Below are 24,081 nucleotides of genomic sequence, written 5' to 3'. Positions count from 1 at the left end.
GAAAAAAAACAGGATAAATTAAAAATGTTTATTTTTTGGGCAACCTCTAAATAAGTTCCAATTGACCTCATATTTGGTTCATATGATCTTCATAAACATAGGAACAAGGGCAGCCTTGTGGAGCATGGATTTTTAATAGTATTAAATATATCTGTGGACCACCCTAATATATATACATATGTATATATATATATATATATATATATATATATATATATATATATATATATATATATATATATATATATATATATATATATATATCTCACGATATCTCAAAACGTTAGACGTATCAAGACGGAACTTGGTTGAGGAGTTTGGTAGGTGTCAGGAACAAGCAGAAGATCCAGATACAATAATTTTTTAAGTTATTAAATGATTCTTCACCATTGAGAGTTGGGGCTAAAAAACCAATACATAGCAAGATATATCAAAATGTTGTGGACAGGTTATGAAAAATAAATAAATAAATAATAAACTTTGTGGATGAGTTGAGTAAGTGAGAAGAACAAGCAGATTCGATTTTGATTCAGGTCAGCATATTCAGCCTATCAGTGGGATACAAAATAAACTGTTCAGCCTGGAGAAGGTATGCGCTCTACCGAGTGCCGCTCTAGTTTCCACTTCTGTTTCTCTACATACTAAACCACCGTTTAGAGGCCATTTTTCCCCGCGAAGCGGGGGTTGGCCTTTTCGGGGACCGTGGTAGTTGTTGTTTTTTTGGTCCCCTTTTTGAAGCAATGTTTTACGGCCGGATGCCCTTCCTGACGCCAACCCTTTTTGCCGCCTTCAACGACAAACAGGGAATTACCAGTGAACTGGTACTCAATTTGCCGACCTCGGGAGGATGACAGGCTGAGTCAACCCCCCTGGCATTAATTCGGCGATCGACCGAGATTCGAACCCAGGATCCTAGGATCCTAAGCCGGCACCCTAGCCGCTAGCCCAACACCAGGGTCTCTACATACTGAATGATAAACCCTTTGTACCATATTGTTTTCAAGAGGTGTAGGCCATTAGAAAAGGGTTAATTTCACAGTTGTAACAGAGCAAAGTCTACCAATTTAAATAAGACACATGCAAGTTTTCTTTAAAATAAATCTTAAATCACTGCAGCAAAACTGCGTGTTTGATTTGCATGCACTCATAAATCACTGAACGGAACAAGTTAAAATTTGGTGCTTGTACTTGGGTGTGGTACCTGGGCAGGTTATAGGCTTCAAAAAAATTAGTCACGGAGGTTCTGGAGGGGTGCTGGGGGTGCAAATTCTCGATGTAAATGTGTATCGTGTCGTGCCACTCCCAGTGTTAGTGTATTAGAAGTCCCAACGGTTTACAGTATTATTATGGCATCTCTATGAAAACCATATGGAATCCAAAAATACTTGGCCAGTTTACATGCATGCTCTGTATTTCATGCACTCCTAAACCGCTGGACAAAGTAAGTGGAAAAGCATTGGCTTTATTCAGGGTGTGCATGGGGATGTTCTACAAGTTGGGAAGGACACCTTCAAATTAGGTTTTTACTTTTATATTAAAGTGGAGAATTATCATAAGAGGTGGGTGAATTGTCATCTATCTATAATTCCAGTAATCTCTGTCTGTACGTTTGTACGTTTGTACGTCTGTTTGTCTGTGACCGCTGTTTCTCGACAACCACGGGTCCGATATACTTTTAACTTGCCAGGTATATTGCTGGGGACCCGAGGATGTGCCTTTTCAAGGTTTCATATTAATCGGACAATTACTTACCGAGCTATGTCCAAAAAACGATTCAACCAATCAGAGAGCAGCGAACGATCGCGTGTGCCGAACGTGGCGGACACACTCTGCCTCGGATGGCACATTTGAGAGCGTATTCATTTATTTCACGTTTGCAAACTATGTTGGCGTTAAACTATGTTTTACAACTAATAAAAACGAATTTGCGATTCATTCGCTTTCCTGCGCGTTTGTGCACGCGATGGCGATTTCTTTACCAAACTCCGGAAGCCGTTCGCTTTGGACCAAACCATTGCATGTAAATAGAGGGGGGGGATTGTCACCACTCGCAAGCCGTTCGCTTTGGACCAAACCATTTCATGTAAATAGAGGGGGGGGGATATAATTTTAGATATAGATATAGTACGGGCATGCCCTAGTTACCTGCTAATGCACTCCTGCACCACTGGACAGAATAACTTGAAAACTGGATGATATCAATAAAAAATAAATTGAACTAAACTAAAATATGCCAGCTCTCTTATAGTATAACTAGCAGAAGTACCCAGCATTGCCGGGCGGGGGAGGGGAGGGAAGGGGAAGGGGGGGGAACAGGGGGAAGGGGAAGGGAACAGGGGGGAGGGGAGGAGAGGGGGGGAGGGGAGGAGAGGGGGGGAGGGGAGGAGAGGGGGGAGGGGAGAGGGAGGGGGAGGGGGAGGGGGAGGGGGAGGGGGGAGGGGGGAGGGGGAGGAGAGGGGGGAGGGGGAGAGGAGGGGGGAGGGGGAGAGGAGGGGGGAGGGGGAGAGGAGGGGAAGGGGGAGAGGAGTGGGAGGGGGAGGGAGGAGTGTGAGGGTGGGGGGAGGGAGGAGTGGGAGGAGGGAGGAGTGGAGGGTGGGGGGAGTGGGAGGGTGGGGGGAGGGGGAGGTGGAGGGGGAGGGCGAGGGGGGTGGGGGAGGTGGCGGGGGTGGAGGGGGAGGTGGAGGGCGAGGGGAGGGGGAGGCATGGGGGAGGGGGGAGGGGTGGGGGAGGGGGGAGGGGTGGCGGAGGGGGGAGGGGTGGGGGAGGGGGAGAGGGGTGGGGAAGGGGGAGAGGGTAGGGTGGAGGGGGAAGGGAGGGGGAAGGGTAGGGGGAGGGGGAGGGGGGAAAGGGAGGGGGAGGAGGGAAGGGGAGAGGAGGGATATAGATGGTTACTGGCAATTGATCACATCCAGAAATGATGTAATCCACACAATTTATGTACTTTACATAACGTTAATAGGAATACATGGCCGTGTAGATGGGAAATACAGTTTGTTTGAAATACATCACAAATATCAGATGAAAGTGAAAAAAAACCTATGTGGTGTGAATGGCAATGTTCCTCGCTGAAATGTGAAAAAACTGAATTACGTGCGAACGCAGAACTGTGAGATTATGGCGGCAAAGTTGGAACATCACGTGATCCTAGCAGAAGTACCCGGCATTGCCGGTTGGGGGAGGGGAGACCCGTACATTCCCAACCCGTACATTCGCCCTCTCGACTCAAGCTCGTATTCGATTCGTATTCGAATCGAAAGGGGAAAGGGAAATCCTTCGTATTCGAATTCGTAAACACGAAATATGAATTAAAATCGCACAAATCGACACAAAACACGGTCGCATAAAGGTGAAAAATGCAATGGCTTTTCGCCCTGAATTACGTGCAAACGTGTGATGGGATGGAACATCACGTGATCGCTCTGAGCGAATCAGCGAGCTGCTCGCACTGGCTGAGATTAGCCGGTACTTCGCTGAAATGCGCTGAGATAAATATGAATAAAAAATATGGATCTCGTCAAATATTGTCTCGGCCATGTTCGTCCCAGGCTCAATGGCCATGTCTATGCCAAATATCAAGCACGTGAGCCTCTCCGTTTCGGAGTCTATCGGTGTAACTAACTAACTAACTAACTAACTAACTAACTAACACACACACACACACACACACACACACACACACACACACACACACACACACACACACACACACACACACACACACACACACACACACACACACACACACACACACACACACACACACAGTTTATATATATAGATGAAAGCAAAAGCAATCATAGATGTGGGGTAGAACAATGAAACATACGTTTGTTTATAAATGCATTGAAACTCTGGAACACCAAATAAAGGTGCCCACTCATACTCCCGCCTTATCAGCTCCCGTAGAGAGAGCCGTTGTTCCTCATATCAAGTAATTACTAAATAAAAAAATCATAAAGTAGTGCCATTACCTCGTGTACAGTCCCGTGGATTCTCTCACTATGCTCCCGCTTTTCTTTGGACTCTGGCACAGCGATTGCAGCATGAGCCACAGCAGGCACAGATACTTTCTCTTCTGACAGCATCGGGTCAGACCGAGTGGAGCCATCACCTTCTGAGCTTACAGAGCCTGTGGGTGGTTTGGAGTTGCTGTATGGAGAACTGCGCTGAGATGAGTTCGCAGAGGATCCATGGGAATCCATACTCAGTTCCACGCCACTGTCATGCTGATTTACTTTGGGGACCTGAACAGGTGGCACATTGTAGCAAACAGATTCACCTCAATAATCTTCAGTATAATGCAAAATGACAAGTCAGAGGGAACAAAAAGCTTCAAAAAGGTGAAGACTTCAGTTAACTGTATAAAACTGTACGAACTTGCAGGTTCTTCATGGTTACGTCACAAGCATGTCCACAGCAGAAATTTATTATATAGGCCACGACGATTAATGGGATATTTGACGAAACCTCCCCCAATCCTTCACAGCACACAATGATTGGAAGGTCTCCCCCAACCCTTCACAGCACACAATGATTGGAAGGTCTCCCAACCCTTCACAGCACACAATGATTGGAAGGTCTCCCCAACCCTTCGCAGCACACAATGATTGGAAGGTCTCCCCAACCCTTCACAGCACACAATGATTGGAAGGTCTCCCCAACCCTTCACAGCACACAATGATTGGAAGGTCTCCCCAACCCTTCACAGCACACAATGATTGGAAGGTCTCCCCAACCTTCACAGCACACAATGATTGGAAGGTCTCCCCAACCCTTCACAGCACACAATGATTGGAAGGTCTCCCCAACCCTTCGCAGCACACAATGATTGGAAGGTCTCCCCAATCCTTCGCAGCACACAATGATTGGAAGGTCTCCCCAACCCTTCACAGCACACCAATGATTGGAAGGTCTCCCCAACCCTTCACAGCACACAATGATTGGAAGGTCTCCCCAACCCTTCACAGCACACAATGATTGGAAGGTCTCCCAACCCTTCACAGCACACAATGATTGGAAGGTCTCCCCCAACCCTTCACAGCACACAATGATTGGAAGGTCTCCCCAACCCTTCACAGCACACAATGATTGGAAGGTCTCCCCACCCTTCACAGCACACAATGATTGGAAGGTCTCCCCAACCCTTCACAGCACACAATGATTGGAAGGTCTCCCCAACCCTTCGCAGCACACAATGATTGGAAGGTCTCCCCAATCCTTCGCAGCACACAATGATTGGAAGGTCTCCCCAACCCTTCACAGCACACAATGATTGGAAGGTCTCCCCAACCCTTCGCAGCACACAATGATTGGAAGGTCTCCCCAACCCTTCACAGCACACAATGATTGGAAGGTCTCCCCAACCCTTCACAGCACACAATGATTGGAAGGTCTCCCCAACCTTCACAGCACACAATGATTGGAAGGTCTCCCCAATCCTTCACAGCACACAATGATTGGAAGGTCTCCCCAACCCTTCACAGCACACAATGATTGGAAGGTCTCCCCAACCCTTCACAGCACACAATGATTGAAGGTCTCCCCAATCCTTCACAGCACACAATGATTGGAAGGTCTCCCCAATCCTTCACAGCACACAATGATTGGAAGGTCTCCCCAATCCTTCACAGCACACAATGATTGGAAGGTCTCCCCAATCCTTCACAGCACACAATGATTGGAAGGTCTCCCAACCCTTCACAGCACACAATGATTGAAGGTCTCCCCAATCCTTCACAGCACACAATGATTGGAAGGTCTCCCCAACCCTTCATAGCACACAATGATTGGAAGGTCTCCCCAATCCTTCACAGCACACAATGATTGGAAGGTCTCCCAGCCGACCCATAAATTATAGCTTCGCCCAACAGCCCCATGTACCAGCCGACCCATAAATTACGTGATTTAACAGCATGGTTGGTGAGACTCTTTCTTCAACTATTAAAAGATTAATAAAAGTGACACTTACCCAAAATTATAAACTAAGTACATGGGGCTGTTAGGATACACTTTAAGTAATCCTACGAAAATTAGCATTCCAATTTTGTACCAATCCAATTTGGATTTAGTTTTAAAGCAATCCCCTCCACACAGTAGACTTTGGCAGTGATCAGGATACTGTATTTGTTTGGAATTATTTGACAGAGATCAGCATACCGCATTTGCTTGGAATGATTTGGCAGGGATCAGCATACCGCATTTGCTTGGAATGATTTGGCAGGGATCAGCATACCGCATTTGCTTGGAATGATTTGGCAGGGATCAGCATACAGTATTTGTTTGGAACCAGTCTCTCCCTCATAGCATCTCTTTTGTTCGCCATTGGAGGAGACTTCCTTTCCCAATAGTTGCAAGTTATTCTCTTACTCTCATCAGTTAAAGCATCATTCCCAGTCATCCTTTTGACAACTTCCAATCACCTTCATAGCTTTACCACCGCCAAAGGTGGGCGGAGGTTATGTTTTCACTCCTGTTTGTTTGTTTGTTTGTCTCTGTCTGAGCGGGATATCTCAAAACGTTATGGACAGATGCAGCTGAAACCTGATGGGCAGGTTGTGTGTGTGGCAAGCACGAATTGATTCAATATTGGTCAAGATTCAAATACTAGAATTTTTTAAGTGATTAAAAGGGCCAAAAAGATATGTGCTCCACTGAGTGCCGTTATAGTTTGTCTTCTGTTTTAGGCTTCGACCTGCAATACTTATGGACAGACTGAGTTTTCTGCAGACCTCCTCTATACCTTTACCTGTTGTGTTTGAGCCATATACTGTGCGCATTCCAACATGACATCTGTGTGCTTATATTTCAGTGTGTCTGACAAGGATCGGCACAAACGTTTCAGAATAGTTTCACATTCACCACAATCTTCTCCTAATCCTTTGTTGGTGCTTACTGGACATTTCTTAACCAACAATAGGACAAAGTCAGAGCATCAATTATTTATGCTTCCCTTTTCCTTGTTCATAGCATCTTTCACTCCACAGGTGGTGCTTTTCTTTTCTGCTTCCAAATGCTCTGTGGCAATTCAACCCTTGTCACTACCAGGAGCTGGGTTTGCCTTTCTCTCTTCCCTTTTGCTCATGTATTGCCTTTGATTTTCCAACCTGTCATATTCCTCTAACGCAATTTCTCTTGTTCACCGTCATCAAAAGTAGCTTCTATGGTTTATACGACTATACAGCTGATATATATTCCGCAGCTCAATGGAATACTGCTCTCCCCTCTGGGCTGGTGCTCCTGCCTCACACCTAGCTCGTCTTCACGCTGTTGAAACCAAAACTTTCAGAATCATTGAAATCTCCCGCGATGAAGCCAACTCCAAGGGCCTTTCACTCACTCACCGCAGGCAGGTTGGTGGTCTTTCCATCTTCTACCGACTCCTCTCTGGCCTTGCCCCCCCAGCTCTCTCTGGGCTCTGTCCCCCAAATATTCCTACAGGTCGCACAAGATCTGCCTGCAACCCTCTTATGGTTAAACTGCCAAATTCAAGACTCTCTGCTCAGCTTCACTCCTTCATTCCTCTTTTCTCCCGCCTCTGAAACAAACTCCCTCACTCTCTTCAATCCCACTCCACCCTCCAGGTCTTTAAAACAGCTGTTCACCACCATCTCTTATCTTCCCCCATCCAAAACCTTGATCTTTTCTACCCCCGCTAATTTCACCCCAAATCCACTTTTTTGAAATACCAACTGCTGTCCTGGAAGTCCTTGGTGTCCTTGTGTTTTATACTTCTTCCACCGCCCCCCCCCCCCCTTCCCACGCCTCCTCCCCCCAAGCCCTCTCCCTCCCACACATCTCCCTGCCCTCAAATGTTGTGTTTGTGTGCTTCCCCTTCTCTCCCCATCTTGTCCTCCGCTCCCTCTTTTTATATATTTTGTTTGTCTGGTTGATTTGTTTGTGAAATAAATGTTAGCTCTTTCGTGAGCCTCGATTCAGTATACAAAAAAAAAAAAAAAAAAAAAATGTTTACAGAGAAGGAAAAACGTGACTGCCATCGACAATGCACTTTGAAAACGAACCTGAGGCTGATTTCTGAATGTGTTACAGTCTGCATCACAGACCACAGATGGACAAAACTTATAGACATATATTATACTGGAAATTTTAAGTTAATCGGATGAAAATTGACGATTTCAGAAATTTGATCCTTAAGGTCAAAATTAGGACCTTGGCCACTTGGGAAAAAAATGGCTGACCGGAAGTGATCACCCACTGATTTTAAAGCACTGGTTGAGTGGAATATAGTGACGCAAGCCAGAAATCTCAAGTGACTGTGCCAAGTCATCTCAAAAAGTACCTACAGACTTGGCATTTAATATGGAATTTTTTTTTTTCCTTGACTTGGGTTTACTTTCTTAACTCAGTATATCAATCTGGTGAGTTTCTTTTACACTTTGGTGATTTATTTGTTAAAAGAACCATGTCACTGATTGTCTGTCGCAGCAAGAAGTCAACAACAGGATTATATCACAGGTGGCGTGGCAAAATGTACGGACAGGTGCATTTGATGATTGGCTTCACAGTCAGGTATACAAGGGTTGTTGTGTTCTGTATTAGTGGAAAACAACTGCTGCACATCTCCAAAAGTTATTTCCGCTTCCTCTGGAGATGGTCCGTCAACTCGACAATGCTGTTTGTCATGGAGTGGTGGCTTTACGAAATTACGGCATGAAACAGCGTGCTATTGCTCGGCAATATGGCATCACTCAAGGTCAGGTGTGAAAGATCCTGAAACGAAATGCTCAGAGGGGTGTCCCTACTCCAATACCGAGGCCAGGACATCCCCGCAGAACCACAAGGAGGGATGATCGCCAGCTGCACTGGTTAGTCCGCAATGGCCGTACCAAGTCAGCGAATCGGCTTAGGGCTGAGTGGCAGCAACTGACAAATGTGCCTGTAATCTCCTGTATCCAGAAGGCTAGTCAACCAACGACTGGTTCAAGCAAGCTATCGTGCCAGGCGTCCCCTGAGAAAGCCACGCCTGACCAGACAACACCACCAGCGCCGATTGCAGTGGGCCAGAGAGCACCGTCAATGGCAGCCAGGACACTGGAATCACGTGATCTTCAGTGACGAGTCTAGATTTCTGGTCTATCGTCAAGATGGCCGCGTCCGAGTGCGCAGACAAGTGCATGAAGCCTACAACAAAGATTGTATAGTGCCAAGAGTCCAAGCTGGAGGTGGTGGGGTGACCGTTTGGGCTGCTTTTCATGCAGGGGGCAAAACTGACCTGGTTGTTCTGAATGGAAACCTTAACCAGTTCAAGTACAGGGCCATTCTGGAAGAAACATTGCGTCCATTTGCTCGTGCAGCCTTTCGAGGAAACTTTGTCTTCCAAGATGACAATGCACGGCCTCATCGTGCTCGCATGATCCAACACTTTCTTGCTGACCGTGGTGTAGAGCATATGGAGTGGCCTGCCATGTCCCCGGATAGGAATCCAATAGAGAACTTGTGGGCAGAATTAACGCGTCAAATCGACCACTTGGACCAGCAGCCGACCTCTGTGCGTGAATTGCAGCAGGCTATTGTCACTGCATGGCAAGCGATTCCTGTCCAAACCTTGGCAAATCTCGTGAACAGCATGCCTCAACGTGTACGTGCTCTCCTGAATGCTCGTGGGGGTTACACGAAGTACTGAACTGTAATTTTACTGTCCGTAATCCCAGTCGTAATTTAACTTTTGTTTTTGTTAAAAAAAATTTTGGCTAATGTGCAAAATAAAGAGATACTTCTGGAAAACGTACAGAAGTTTAACAAAGTACTGTCCATGAATTGAGTTCGATATCAGTTTACATCACTTTCAAGGATCAATTTATTTGTTTCGAAATGTCAAATGTGGTTTTTTTTTTTGGTTTTTTGTTTGTTTGTTTTTTTGTATACAAGATCGAGGCTCGTGAAAGAGCGAACATTAATCACACAGAAAGACAAACCGACACATAAAACATATAACATAGGGAGCGGTAGACAAGATGGGGAGAGAGGGGGAAGGACACAAACACAACATTTGAGAGCAGGGACCGAGAGACATGGAGACATCGAGAGATCTGAGAGAGGGTGAGGGCTTTGGGGGGGGGGGGCGTGGGAAGGGGGCGGTGGGAGAGGTATAAAACATATGGACACTGCCAGGACTTCCAGGAAAGAAGTTGGAATTTCAAACAACGTGGATCTGGGGTGAATTAGCGGGGGTAGAAAAGATCAAGGTTTTGGATGGGGGAAGATAAGAGATGGTGGTGAACAGCTGTTTTAAAGACCTGGAGGGAGGAGTGGGATTGAAGGGAGTGAGGGAGTTTGTTCCAGAGGCGGGAGAAAAGAGGAATGAAAGAGTGAAGGTGAGCAGAGAGCCGAGATTTCGGCAGTTTAACCATCAGAGGGTTGCTGGCAGATCTTGTGCGACCTGTAGGAATATTTGGGGGACAGAGCACAGAGAGAGCTGGGGGTGCAAGGCCGGAGAGGAGTCGGTAGAAGACAGAAAGACCACCTACCTGCCTGCGGTGAGTGAGTGAAAGGCCCTCAGAGATAGCTTCATCGCGGGAGATTCCAATAATTCTGAAAGCTTTGGTTTCAACAGCGTGAAGCCGAGCTAGGTGTGAGGCAGGAGCACCGGCCCATAGGGGAGAACAGTATTCCATTGAGCTGCGGATGAAAGCCTTGTATGTGGTGAGGAGCTCAGGTGTGCCGAGGAAGGACTTTGCACGACGGAGGATTCCCAGTCGGCGACTGGCTTTGGAGGCCAGCTTGGAAATGTGGTTTTCCCAAGAAAGATCATGGCAGATAGTGAGACCCAAAATCTTGAGCGACAGAACTTCTTGGAGAGGATTGTTGAGAAAGTAGATGGGAGGGTTGTCCAGTCGATCTTTTCGGAGAGACATAGTAAGAGTGTGAGATTTGTCAGGATTGAAAGACATGTTCCACTTGTTTGACCAGTCTGTGATTTTGTCCAGGTCTTCAGAGAGTGAGGAGGCAGCAGACTGCCGATCTGAGGGAAGAGGAATGGAGCGGCAGAGAGTGGAGTCATCAGCAAAGAGATAGAGAGGATTTTCGAGAGAGTCAGATCATTGATGAAGACCAGAAAAAGCACGGGGCCCAGAACACTGCCTTGGGGAACTCCAGCCTGAACAGGAAGAGGAGATGAGAGAAACCCATTTAGGGCCACACGTTGACGACGACTAGAGAGGAAGTCCGCCAGCCATGCGTGGAGATTTCCATGGATACCAAAGGAGGAGAGTTTGGTGAGCAGAGCGGGGTGCCAGACCGTGTCGAAGGCACGTGATATGTCGAGGGAGACAGCTCTAATTTCCTGTTTGGCATTGAGGACCTCCATCCATTGTTGAGACAGCAGAAGCAGCATGTCCAGAGTAGAGTGACCTGGTCTGAAACCAAATTGATGATCAGAGATCAAGCCATTGGAGAAGAGGAAAGATTTCATATCCGAAGCAATGATGGATTCCATGACTTTGCTGATAATTGGGAGAAGGCTGATTGGTCTGTAGTTGCTAGGATCTGTTTTTGCACCTTTTTTGTGCAAAGCGGTGATGTTGGCTGATTTCCAAGCAGATGGCAGTTGACCTTGAGCAAAAGAGAGGGTGAAGAGAACAGAGAGAGGGTGAGATAGAGCAGCAGAGCAGGATTTTAGGACCCGTGGGCTGATGCCGTCGGGTCCAGTTGCAGAATCAGAGTCAAGGGTTGACAGAAACTTTTCCACCTTGTCAGGAGGAAAGGACACGGAGTCCAGGAGCAGCAGGGTACGACTGGGTATGGTGGGTACAGAGAGGGATGGGTTTGGGACACAAGATTTAGAGGCAAACACAGAGTTGAGGCATTCAGCTTTTTCACGTGCGGAGTCAGCTGTGTAGCCGTTTGAGGTAAGGGAGGGGATGGAGGGGGAACAAACACCAGAAACGGATTTGACCAGACGCCACCAGGATTTGGAAGAGGGAGACAGATAAGAGAGTTCGGTCTTGAGAACGGAGAGATATTGTTTCCTGGCTCTCCTGAGGGTGGACACACACTTGTTTCGGGCTTTGTGAAAGAAATGAGATTTCCTTCCGTTGGATTTGCTTTCCAGGAGACGAAGGCAAGTTTGTTTCTTTTAAAGGTCACATTAACTAAATCTAGAATAATTTCAACATAATTCCAATTAACTTTTGGTTCGAAGACATCTTGAAAAGTAAGTTCACCCCCACAAAAAAAATATTCCATATTAAATGCCAAGTCTGTATTAGCAGAAACCACCTCACCCCAATACATTCAGCAGGAATCCTTTCACCCCAGTCATTTTGGCAAAACTCACCTCACCTAAAACCTCACGCACTGAAAAATGGTGCACTCACCTCTGTGCTTACAATGCTGGTGGAACGAAATGTGGTGAGGGGTTTGCTCCAAGCACTAATAGATGGCTGCGGAGGACTGATTAGACCAACTGTAGAATGAAACAAGAAAAAAAAACGATTCAAGAAATGCTTGAGAATGCACTTTTACGATAGAAGTTACATCATGCCAGACAAAATTACAAACAAGCACAAACATTTCACTTAAAATTAACTAGACAACATTGGGATCAACCAATGACAAGAAAATTACACACAAATTAATTAAATCAACAAAACTCACGCTTCTTGGTGTTCTCAGAGGCAAATGGAGAGTTCTCCCAGAGTGGTTCAGAGAGGGAAGCTGTGATTTGCGCCTTATCCATTGTATTTGCCACAAACTCAACAGCATTTGCTATTACGCTTCCAGGTGACTGTTGTTCCTGTTGCCGCTTTGCAAAACGTGGTGCAACCTTACCCCGTCCAACCACCTTCCCCTTGTCTTGGGTCCGAGGAGGCTTCCCACCAGTACTCTGCTGCACCAAGCAGAGAAAACATTTTACACAATTAATGCTTTAACAACTGTCAGAGTTATACTTCAAAAAAAACACATAAAAACAAATCAAAGCTAAAAGTTCACAAATGTAAGATATGAGCAAAGGAGACAGCAAAAGGTGGAACAGGGAAAATGAGAGAGAAAACTAGAACGACACTCTTCGACGTCAGAACGTCGACCGAAATGCCTCCGCCCACATTATTACACGATTATAATACTTATACCAAGTTTGATTTCAATCCATTCAGCTGTTCTCAAGTTATCACATTTTTACCTGACATGACCTCTGACCTATTGCCCCCAAAATGCAATCAGTTCATGTTTACATCATTATACATATCTGTACCATGTTATAATTAAAATCCCTTCAGCTGTTCACAAGTTATCACATTTTTTCCTGACATGACCTCTGACCTTTGACCTCAGCACCCCAAAATTTAATCAGTTAATCTTTACATCATGATAAATATCTGTACCAAGTTTGAATTAGATCCCTTTAGCCATTCTCAAGTTATCGACCTATTACAGACTTTGACCTTTGACCTCTTGGCCCCAAGTTAAAATCAGTTACCGTAAGTTTCGGACCATTGAGCGCATCGTTATATAAGCCGCATCCCCTAAATTTAAAAAAAAAATCTGGAATTTAAACACACACAAGCCGCACTGGTTTATAAGCCACAAATGTTGCACAAAAAACCAAGCGCAAAAACGTCCGAAAATTAACCACAAAAAGTGAGAAACTCGACAGCCACAGAAACTTGTCAGACGCGCGCAAAGCACAAATTCAATCACAAATTCAGTGACAAAGCAACACAAAAATAAAAATACAGCTACACCAAAGATACACAATAATACACACAATCAAAAAATACCGGTAGTCACATTTAAAAGTCACATTTACTAATAGTCCGAATCCGAGTGCCGATTGGCAAGGACCACCGAGGACGTCAGAGGCGAGCAAGAAGCGGCACGCTGATTGGTGGAGAAACGCTGATGACGTCACGTCCCGGCATTAAAAGAACTCGAGGACGGATATTTTCTCTCTTGCTCGCTGACCCTGGACTCTTGATCTTGCCGTCCGTCTTGCCCTGTTCCTGCTCTTCTCTGGTTCCCTTGTTCTTCTCCCTCGCACGTTTGTGCTTGGACCAGTCGTGGTCAGAGACGCCACCGGGAGACGAGCAGAGTTTTGCAGGCAGAAACAATGTGCGGCTTGCCGCTACAGTGCGCGAGTGAGGCCTGTTTCGTTTCACGCCAAAGTGCGCGTTTCGCGTACAACCCCGGCCGGACCTCCGGAGCCTTGAATTCCCGGTGAGACACCCCTCTCCCCACCCCCCACCCCCTCCCCGAGCTGATCAGAGCCAAGTGCACGATAAACCATAAACCACACGTTATTATTTTCCAGTTTATTTTCTTCCTGTGCCTGTTATAAGTCTGGTATGGGGATGTCCCGATTAGGAATTTGATTTTACAGTCGCGTTTTCTTGTCATCAGCATCCGTTTGAATAATCCTGTTTATTTTTGTACATTTTAAATCCGCCTTGGTTCGAGTTACTTTTTGCAGGTTGGGACGACCGGCGATCACGACAGGTAACCTTCAGCTTCCTCTTCCCCTTTCTTTCCCCGCGTATATAAAATCCGCATTTGGGCATCACCTCCGAGTTAAAGATCGCTATTGGCTATCCATGACTCCCCCGGTATTAACCAAGGGGAATCACACAACAATATTAACACAAACTAATAACTTAAATTATAAATCACTTTATACAACAATATACGAAGCAATAAATACTCCACCTGACAGACATGTCCATTACACAGCACCTCCATCCAACCATCGACTCAAACTGCCATTGAAATATTCAAACAGTCATCCACAACAGATTCCACCATGCTGCACTGCGTATCCGAGCAACCACCAACCAATCACATTAATGCTAACTTGTAATACATTTTATACATATTATTTTTACCGAAATACCTCCTTATTTAATACTTATGTCAAATGCAATGCAATAGGAACTCGGTTACATGAAAACCAACCAAACTTAAACAAAAGGTGACGATGGAGTCTAAAGATCAAACAATCAGCCAAATATCCTCTGTTTAACATTACGGAAAATACATTCTCAGCACGTTCCACAAAATCATCCTTTACTGAACAAATTCTCGCAAATCTAAGTAGCTGAGATGAGAAGACATTGTAACACATTTTAATTGGTACATCGATTGCTACCTGGAAAGGTGTACAAGACTACAGGTAAACTGAAATCATCAACTTTATGATACACACTCATACTAAAGCCATTCTGTCCAACTCTAACCAACACGTCCAGAGATGCAGCAACTGTACAATCATTACCACTCTTGTTTGCAATCAGACTATCTGGATAAATCTTGTAAAGCAGCCTATCAAAAAAGTTATAGTTAACCACACAAATATCATCAAAAAAGTTATAGTTAACCACACAAATATCAAAAAAGTTAGTTAACCACACAAATATCATCAAAAAAGTTAGTTAACCACACAAATATCAAAAAAGTTATAGTTAACCACAAATATCATCAAAAAGTTATATTTAACCACACAAATATCAAAGAAGTTATAGTTAACCACATGTCATAAATATCATCAAAAAAGTTATAGTTAACCACACAAATATCATCAAAAAAGTTATAGTTAACCACACAAATATCATTTAAAAAGTTATAGTTAATCACACAAATATCATCAAAAAAGTTGTAGTTAATCACACAAATATCATCCAAAAAAGTTATGGTTAACCATATAAATATCAAAAAAGTTAGTTAACCACACAAATATAATCAAAAAAGTTATAGTTAACCACAAATATCATCTATGGGACACGTACGAGACAATATTTTAGCTAATCTGAATTATTTTTTTCCCTTCATCAATTTCTGCATAAATGAAAAGTCACAGAAAATAAGAAAAATGTCCACTAGTAGGGGGTTGCAATTCCCACCCATGGGAACACCTTTAACCTGTTGAAACATTATCCCACAAAAGGACACAAAAGTATTAAACAAAATAAAATTAACAGCATCCACAAACTTCTGCTTATCAAAACAATGAAAACTTGAGTATTTATTTTTAGAAAATAATGTTCTATCAAACCTGACACTTAAAAACGTATTAACCCTTTGAGTACGGGATTATTATTTTTTTGATAAAAATACCCCCGGTACGGGTTTAATTTGGCATTTTGGTACGGGAATGCAACCACGGACTGACGATCTATTTATAGGTATAGTCTATGACGTGTAGTAACGTCATCTGTCATCCGTACACAAAACTTTTTCGCGTGTTGCGGCACTGGACGTCATCTGTACTCAAAGGGTTAAGAGTTAAAAACCTTGTCAATTACTTTGAAGAGTTAATCCTTTACTAGTGCTAAATCCAAATTTGTATATAAAGTTGAAAAATCAAAAACCTCAACTGACTTGATATTGAGGCATCTAATCCTATCTAAGAACTCCAAAGTATAATTAATGCTCCAGAAAGTGTTAACACAATAATTCTTCTCAATTGCCAAACAATATTTCCGAAACTGTTCCCGAGCAACTTGCACACCTGAGTTAACTATAATCGATAACTGTTTGGTGGTATATTGCCTAGCACCAGCTATAAACCTATGCTTGTACGGGATCTTATGAAGTTTGGGGATCTGGAAAAGCCGGGGCATACAAAGATTTATTCTTTACATTTAATACTGAAATTGTTAACTAAAACTTCCTGATGCTCAGATAATATCCTGGAGCAATTAATGGTTTCTTCATGCAGCGGTTTGAATTAAACATTTATTATTGTACCAAAGCATGCATTCTTGAGAAGGACACAAAAGGGACACACAATATTATATATAGTAATGTTTCTCGAAGCAATGTAAAAATATATACACTACTCACAATAAGTTAGGGATATTCTGGGAGTGAGTTTTTTTTTTTTAATAGGGGTTAGGGTTATGGTATTGAAATCAAGAATGCTGTGTTTTTTCCACTCATTAATAACCATAGAATTAGGACCAACAACTTTTTTCAACATAATTAATACACAAAATCAACCACACCGAAGAACCTGCCAATATCCCTAACTTATTATGAGTAGTGTAAATGTACACAGAAGGAACGACGACAATGACGCCGACTTTGTATTAATAAAAAATAAAAAAATAAAAAAGTTTTTGCACTTTTTACTTAATTTTATATCTTCAATGACAGATACACGTGCAATACGATTGTGAAGTACAACGTGCCACCATTTGATTAAACCTGCCAGCTGTCACGATGACGAAGTTCATCACGAAAAGAGATTACCGTCAACTTGACAACTTGACATTATAGCTATGACTTTCTTGTTATCTCCATAGGCCTGCTACTCAATATAGTTTATCAATTCTTTTTCTAAGGAAGTGTGACGCACATCGGCTAATCAAAACTAAACGCTATCTACACATAGCCATGCTGAAACTTGGTCTCAGGGCACACAGAGCGAGACAGATAACAGTTGCAGTGCCAGATTATGGCAACGTTTTGCTTTGAAACTCACAAAGAGAGCACATCTGATACATATACTGACGCGCATTTCTACCACACACTTGCATAATACTGCAATTACTTCATTTCATGTGACAGTAAAATATCTGAGTTATTTTGTGTTGACAGCCAAACCCAGGCTCAACTCGGAAGTGCAACTCAGAGTTCGAAGTAGGGAAGTCTATTCGGGTACAGCACTGTTTATGAGTGGAGGAAAGGCTCTTCTAAAAGGTGATCACAACTCATTACAGTCTAGCCTTAAAATGGCAATTCCCAGAATGTCCTGCCCTATTTAGCCTTTCCAAATCTAGAAAATACTAATCAACTCAGACGCTCACCAAAAGTACTGTCGGTTCTTCCTTCTTCCTACGCTCCTCATCTTGAAGCCTTCGCTGCTTGCGAGAGACCACTTCCGTGAAACCATCTCCATTCAGCACAGTGAAAGATTCCTCTGCAAGAGTCACTTCTGGGTGGTTGTCAATGATGACGACACCTGTACGTCGAACGAGGGGTCAGGAAGAGAAGATGGGCACGACAGCGAAAAGATGACAAATGTCAAAATGAGCAAAGCAATTATCCTCAACTAGTTGACAACAAAAGTTAAAAACATTATCCACACCGAACCAGCCTACCAGCATAATTTGTCAGATCATACTGGGCCAGAGCATCTCCCTTGGGCTGCAAAGGTTTCCTGCCGGTTACAGCAGCTGGATCGGATTCCCGTTTGCGGCCAGACACTTCCTTAAGTGCCCGATTGATAGCATCGGGATGGCTTGGGATCACACAGTCGACGCGATAGACCGCAGCAACTCCTGGTGACGGATCCACTGGGCCTGGCTCATTGACTCCAGAGCTACCGCCAACTCCTGATGGCAAGTCCTCCAGGGAACTGGACAAACGAACATAAAGGATGAATCAAAGTGGAAATGCAAATCACTACAATGAAAAAAACAGTTGGACGAATAGCCATTATTGCTCGAGACAATTGTTATGTAACAGTTTGTGCTAAACAATTACAAAACAGTATTTTAAACTATAACGGCACTCAGTAGAGAGCATAACTCCGCCTGGTTGGCCATATCACTAAATGGTGAAGAATCACTTTAAAATTTCTACTAGCTGGATCCGGATCTTCACCAAAATTGAATCAATTCTTCGTCGTCACACATACAAACTGTCCACCATGTTTTGTCTAAGTCCGTCAATAACGTTTTGAGATATACTGCTCTATGTTGGTTTTAGCCCTATCACTCAATGGTAATGAATCACTTAAAAATTAAATAATTCTCATATCCGAATCCATATTCAGATCTTCACCAAAATCGAATCGATTTGTCCTCGTCAGACACCCAACCTCTCCACCAAGTTTCGTCCAAATCTGTACACAAATTTGAGATATCCTGCTATGTATCATTTTTGGCCCCATCTCCCAATGGTGAAGAATCACTTAGAAAATTCTAGTAGCCGGATCCGAATCGGGATCTTCACCAAAATCGAATCATTTCGTCCTTGTGACATCTCTGCCAAATTTCTTCTGAATCCGTCCACAACGTTTTGAGATATTTTGTTCACAAACAAACAAACAAAGACAGGGGTGAAAACAACCTCCATTCACCTTTGGTGGCAGAGGTAATGATGCACAAGAAACAAGATAAAATGCACAAGAAACAAGATAAAATAGAGAACAAAAAGTTAACATTATACACCAACATCCAAAATTCATTGCCACATGGTTTCAAAGCTGACCTCTGTCTCTTTCCTTTGGATGTAGGTCCATTGCGTTTCTCTCCTCCACGGCCCCCAGATCCTGCTGTGCCGCCACCACCACCGCCACCGCTACTTCCATTTGGCTTCTGTCTGCCACCTTGTGCCGGTCCATTACCCATTGTTCTGCGGCTCTGCCGATCAACACCCGGCCGCTGATTTGCGAAGCTACGTTTTGTTGCAGCAGCTGCTGCAGCTGCCACGGTCATGGATCGTCCCAGGTCTTTCTGTACAGACTGAGGACCACCCTCAGTTACATGGTTTTCATCAGAGTCAAAATGTGAACCGCTGGGGAAAACTTGAGGGAGAGGTGATGGTGAAGCACGTTGATCATCACGGTCTCGTTTTTCTGCAAAGTCGCTACTCTCTGAGGCCGTCTCCCATTCCTCATTAGCCTGATCTGAGGAGTTTTGATTTGAAAGATCTGGAGACTTTGTGCCAGATAAACTACAGGTCTGAAGGCTTGAACTCAGCACAGGAGGCACATGAGTTGGTTGAGTCGCTGCCAAAGGAGACGAGGGATCACCACAGTTCTCAGGAAGAGAAGGAGGTAACGACTGTATGTCCAGACCGCTCGGAGGGGGATCAGCAGGCAAAGGGACCACAGTTGTTGCTTCTAAGACTGGACAAATCATAGTTGGTTGAGAAAGTAAAGACATTGTCATACCTCCACCTTCAGGTGTTGTCTCTGTTGCAGTGGTCACAGTGACAACAGATCCCAATGCAGCTGCTGCTGCTGCTGCTGCTTCACGCTCCTGCTTTAATCGGCGAAAGCGTGGAGGCTTGTCTTGCCGTGGAGGCCGCTGTGGACGCTGTCTTCTAGGAGGTCGTTCTTGACGAAAACGCTCAAACCGTCGTGGGGGTTTTGCATAATTTTGCGTGTTGAGAAATACAGACCCCTCGGTGGTTTCGGCTTGTGGACAATTTCCACACTCTGTAGGGATCTGTCCTGGCTCTCTTGATGGACCAGCATGCAATAACGGTGGCACTCGAACACTCTTTGTTAGCCCTCCACGACCTCTGCGTGTTGGTTCACCACGTGGCGCAAACGGTCGATCCTGTTTTTCAGATGGCAAAGCTGGGTTTGGAGGTGGTGGCATCATTCCACCTCCACGACGGGACTGACAATCTACATTGCGCAATGGACCTTGTAGATTATCTGCTGGTGGCGAAGCTCGTTGATCGCTCTCGGCATCACTGACAGAGGCACGTTGTCTCCTCCTCTCAGGCACACCCTCAGCTTCAGAGGTCTCACTGTCATCAGCACCACGCAGAACAACACAGGTGGATGATGTAGCTGTGCGATTTCTCGCCTCCCGAAACCTTGTGTATTCACGCCCTCGACCCCTTACACCTGGAACGACACCTGCGCTTGATCGACTTGAACCACCACCTCGACCAGGAAATCCTGCAAGGAAAGCGTGCCCTCTTAAACTTCGACCTCGAGTTGAAAATTCCATGCCACCCCGTCCACCTCTTCGTCCTCCACGATTTCCCTGCTCAAACAAGTGCTCCGAAATGCGTGCATCTCGCCTTCGCTGCCCACGACTACTGTTACCCTCATTTTCACGTCCTGATGGTGCCTGAGGCTGGGTTGATGCGCTCGATTTGTCCACTCTCGATTCACGGTCATTTCTCAAGCATGCAAATGACCCCACTTTTGGCCCAGAGCCTGGAGTACTACGGGAAGTCTCAGCACAGCACTCTCCAGCTGATTCTAGGGTAGCACAGTTGTCAGCCTTCCGGGCCGGTTTTTCTTCCTCATTTTTCCCACCAGTCTCGGCCTTATCATCCCTCTCGCACGTCTTGAGATCCTTTAGGACAGGCTTTTTAATTGGCCCTGTACGCCTAGGTGGCTGGGATGATGCAATTAGCAGTGATGTTTGCTGCAGGCAATGGTTCCCAGGGGCCTCACCAACAAGTGTGCTTACAATTGCTGCTTTAGGTCCCCACCGAGTTTCCGTTTTGGCCTCTTTGCTCCATGCCCTGTCATTTTTCCCAAATATCTTCCCCTCATTCCTCATCCTACCCCCAGAGCCACCACCACTACTACTACTACTACTAGCACCACTTCCAGCAGTGTCATCTGATATACGGCTCTTCATCGCTTCCAATGAGACTCCACGCTTTGCCATACTTCTCTGGTCCTCCACCGGTCCTTCTTGCCGCAGCTGGAAATGGGTCGGAAGCGGCCCTGCTTCAAGTATTTCAGGCAGACCCTCGATAGGTTTGTCAAATGGGCCGGGTGGGCGAGTGAGCTTGTCACGTAAAGGTCGTCCTGTGTGCGTGTCCTCAAAAAGCTCACGGTACATAGCGGGAATGTGTCGGGAGGCAGGCGGATCAGCATCAACTGAAAGTGGTGTCATGAGCCGCTCACCGCCACTGCGCAAAGCTTCGCGCCTACATGGAAGAAAAAAAAAATGGTAATCAAAGTGTCTGCTATTGAAAGAACTGAAAGAAGCATCACCTCCCTATTTTTTTTCCCCTCCCCTTAACAAAGTGATAGTATCTCAAAGCAATGATCAATCGTGGTATTGTGCCATGCTTTAGCCCATATTTATTATAGCAAATCAGTATTTATGAGTGTCTGGAGAAATTCTTAACACTGACAAATGCTCATTTTCCAAATCAACATGGGCCAACTGTGAGCAAAACTTCCCGTTTTCCACTGTAGATGACACCTAGATAAGAGGTATAAATCTCAGCCCAGCTATAAATTGTCATCCTGGTGTTTTGCAGGTGAGGAAGCATTGATGTGTGCGCCGTCCATTGGAAGGACGTTAAACTAGGTGTCCCACCTGATGGCATTAGTTGGTGGATGTTGAGGATCCAACGGTATCCTTCGCAAAGAGTAGGCAAGCTAGCACCCTGGTTAAATTCCAATTTCCTGCTCTAACCTACAGGGAGCACTGCATTAGTGGCACTACCACGCCAGAGAACTGATGCTAACTCGCAGCCACGTGCTGCATACGAATGACGATGACGAATGCAAGATAATATTATTCAACAACCAATGCACTTCTACCATGGCCAGAATTCTTCCAGCCAAACCTCTACCTCCCAACAGCCACCCTTTCCCCTCAATATTTAAGGTGATCTGGTGTCACTTGGTCCTAGCAATTCAAAATGGGAAAAACTATTGGCTCAGCCAGACCAATCCAACCCAGTCCCAAATTTCTGTAGTGGAAAACTATTATTCTGACCCACAACAATTTTGTTTACAAGATCACCATGCATTCTTGCCTCTTAATAAACGTACAATAAGCAAAGAAAAATGGGATAATCAAAGACCAAGCAGATGGTATTGCAACTGGGAGCCATTATCATTGCATACCTGGCATCGTGGATATCCTGAAGATAACGTGATGGGGATGGCGCTGGTCGTGGCTCTGCTGGGGCACCGATAGGGACAGCTGATGGTTGAGGAACTGAGTCCGTGCCCCAGACAACACGAGGATCCACAGGTGGTGTGGTGCGGTCACGCATGAGAGTCGTCACGGGGTGCAGATAAGGCTCCAAGTTGGATGATGGAGCTCCGTCTGGGTGTTCACGGCGCAAGACTTGTTTGGGAGCCACGATGTCTGAGGAAGTTAGATGGAAGAAATATGCAACACAAGTCCCATAAAACACCATCTATTTGAATATAGCAAGAACCCATAAAATCGAATCCAGCAAAGAAAGAAAAACCCCCCAAACTCACTAGAGGGATGAAGAGCTGAATGCAGATCGATGTGTGGAGGCTGCGAGGGGTGTCGAGCACCAATTAACCGAGGATCCATGTACGGTGGCATCATCATCCAGCGTGGGTCATAGTTAATTGGGGGTGGGGGTGGAATGTGGGGTCCAGCTACCAAGCCCTGATATGGACCTCTCTGCTGCTGCTGAGATACGGTTGGAGCTGTTGGCTGAGAAGGTGGTGGTGTCGGGCCTGACAACTGCAAGCCCTGTTGCTGCTGTTGCTGCTGTTGCTGCTGCTGCTGCTGCCAGTGCTGCTGCTGTTGCTGCTTCATCATCTGCTCCTATCACAGCACACACGCCATCCCTGTCCCATCGAAGGAGTCACCAGGAATTCAATTCTGTCCTTAAGTTTAATCCAGCCATCAGGAGTTTCATTTAAAGCATTTTCTACAAAACTTGGAATATTTCTGTCATCACAAGGACAATGCATGGAATGTGGCAAAATAGTACAAGCCAGATTTCCAAAAATAACTGCAGTTACAGCCACTTTGAGATCCAAGAAGTCAAACAGCTGTACTAACGAAGTCGATTGCTGTAGGCAAGTGAGGTGAGCACAAATATATATATATATCTTTTTATTTATTTATTTATTTATTTTATTCAAAAGTGGTCAAACAGGGGTTTGATAACTTCAGGATACCTGTTGTTGTCTTTGGAAGCGTGGTGGCAGTGCTTTTTGAAACTGGCGAGAGTAGCTATATCCAGGGCCAAGCCCCAGACACTGTGGGCGCTCACGTGCTGCAATCAGGTCTGCCTCACTTGCTTCTTGGGTTGCTTTTGTGCCACGTACTGCATCTTCTTCGCAAGGAACGCGAACATCCTCCGGCCAGGCATATGCCGGGGGTGGTGGAGGAGCTGTGTCCGCTGCAAAACACAGTGTGGGTTATAGGCATGATGGGTCCATGGTATTTCGTGGTAGCACACCTACTGGAAGTAAAAAATTATTATAACCACAAACTATTCAGTCAATTCCAGCCACCGTACTTCATCAACAGCCGCTAGTGTTGTTAAACACGAAAAGGAAATTTGGAAGAAACCCAATGTCCTTGAGGCATTCTATGCTTATCACATCCCCCACAGACGAATGGACGGACAGGAGCCACCTCAACTATCTCTGCCTGTCGGTAGGCCGCACTGATCATTAACTAATTAATGTCCTGA

General features: G+C 45.1%; 1 protein-coding gene across 5 annotated transcripts in view; it reads right to left on the bottom strand.

The window, feature by feature from the left end:
• The window catches only part of LOC137424099 (protein PRRC2C), a 190,575-nt gene that overhangs the window by 68,744 nt on the left and 97,750 nt on the right, over positions 1 to 24,081 (bottom strand). For 3 of the 5 annotated variants that reach the window (XM_078774907.1, XM_078774909.1, XM_078774908.1), the window contains exons 15-23: positions 23,561 to 23,784; positions 22,883 to 23,201; positions 22,517 to 22,763; positions 19,165 to 21,582; positions 18,051 to 18,307; positions 17,757 to 17,911; positions 12,613 to 12,844; positions 12,333 to 12,421; positions 3,972 to 4,244 (exon numbers count right to left, since the gene is read on the bottom strand). In XM_078774907.1, coding sequence (XP_078631033.1) covers positions 3,972 to 4,244; positions 12,333 to 12,421; positions 12,613 to 12,844; positions 17,757 to 17,911; positions 18,051 to 18,307; positions 19,165 to 21,582; positions 22,517 to 22,763; positions 22,883 to 23,201; positions 23,561 to 23,784 — 4,214 coding nt within the window. The remainder of the gene's footprint in view (positions 1 to 3,971; positions 4,245 to 12,332; positions 12,422 to 12,612; positions 12,845 to 17,756; positions 17,912 to 18,050; positions 18,308 to 19,164; positions 21,583 to 22,516; positions 22,764 to 22,882; positions 23,202 to 23,560; positions 23,785 to 24,081) is intronic. The other 2 variants (XM_078774910.1, XM_078774911.1) reach the window with 2 other exon arrangements.

Source organism: Myxine glutinosa, chromosome 3 (assembly GCF_964187855.1).
Source record: "Myxine glutinosa chromosome 3, kmMyxGlut1.1, whole genome shotgun sequence".
Classification (NCBI taxonomy): domain Eukaryota; kingdom Metazoa; phylum Chordata; class Myxini; order Myxiniformes; family Myxinidae; genus Myxine; species Myxine glutinosa.
The sequence above is the reverse complement of the archived record's forward strand: the minus strand, read 5'-3'. Positions and strand labels throughout refer to the sequence as shown.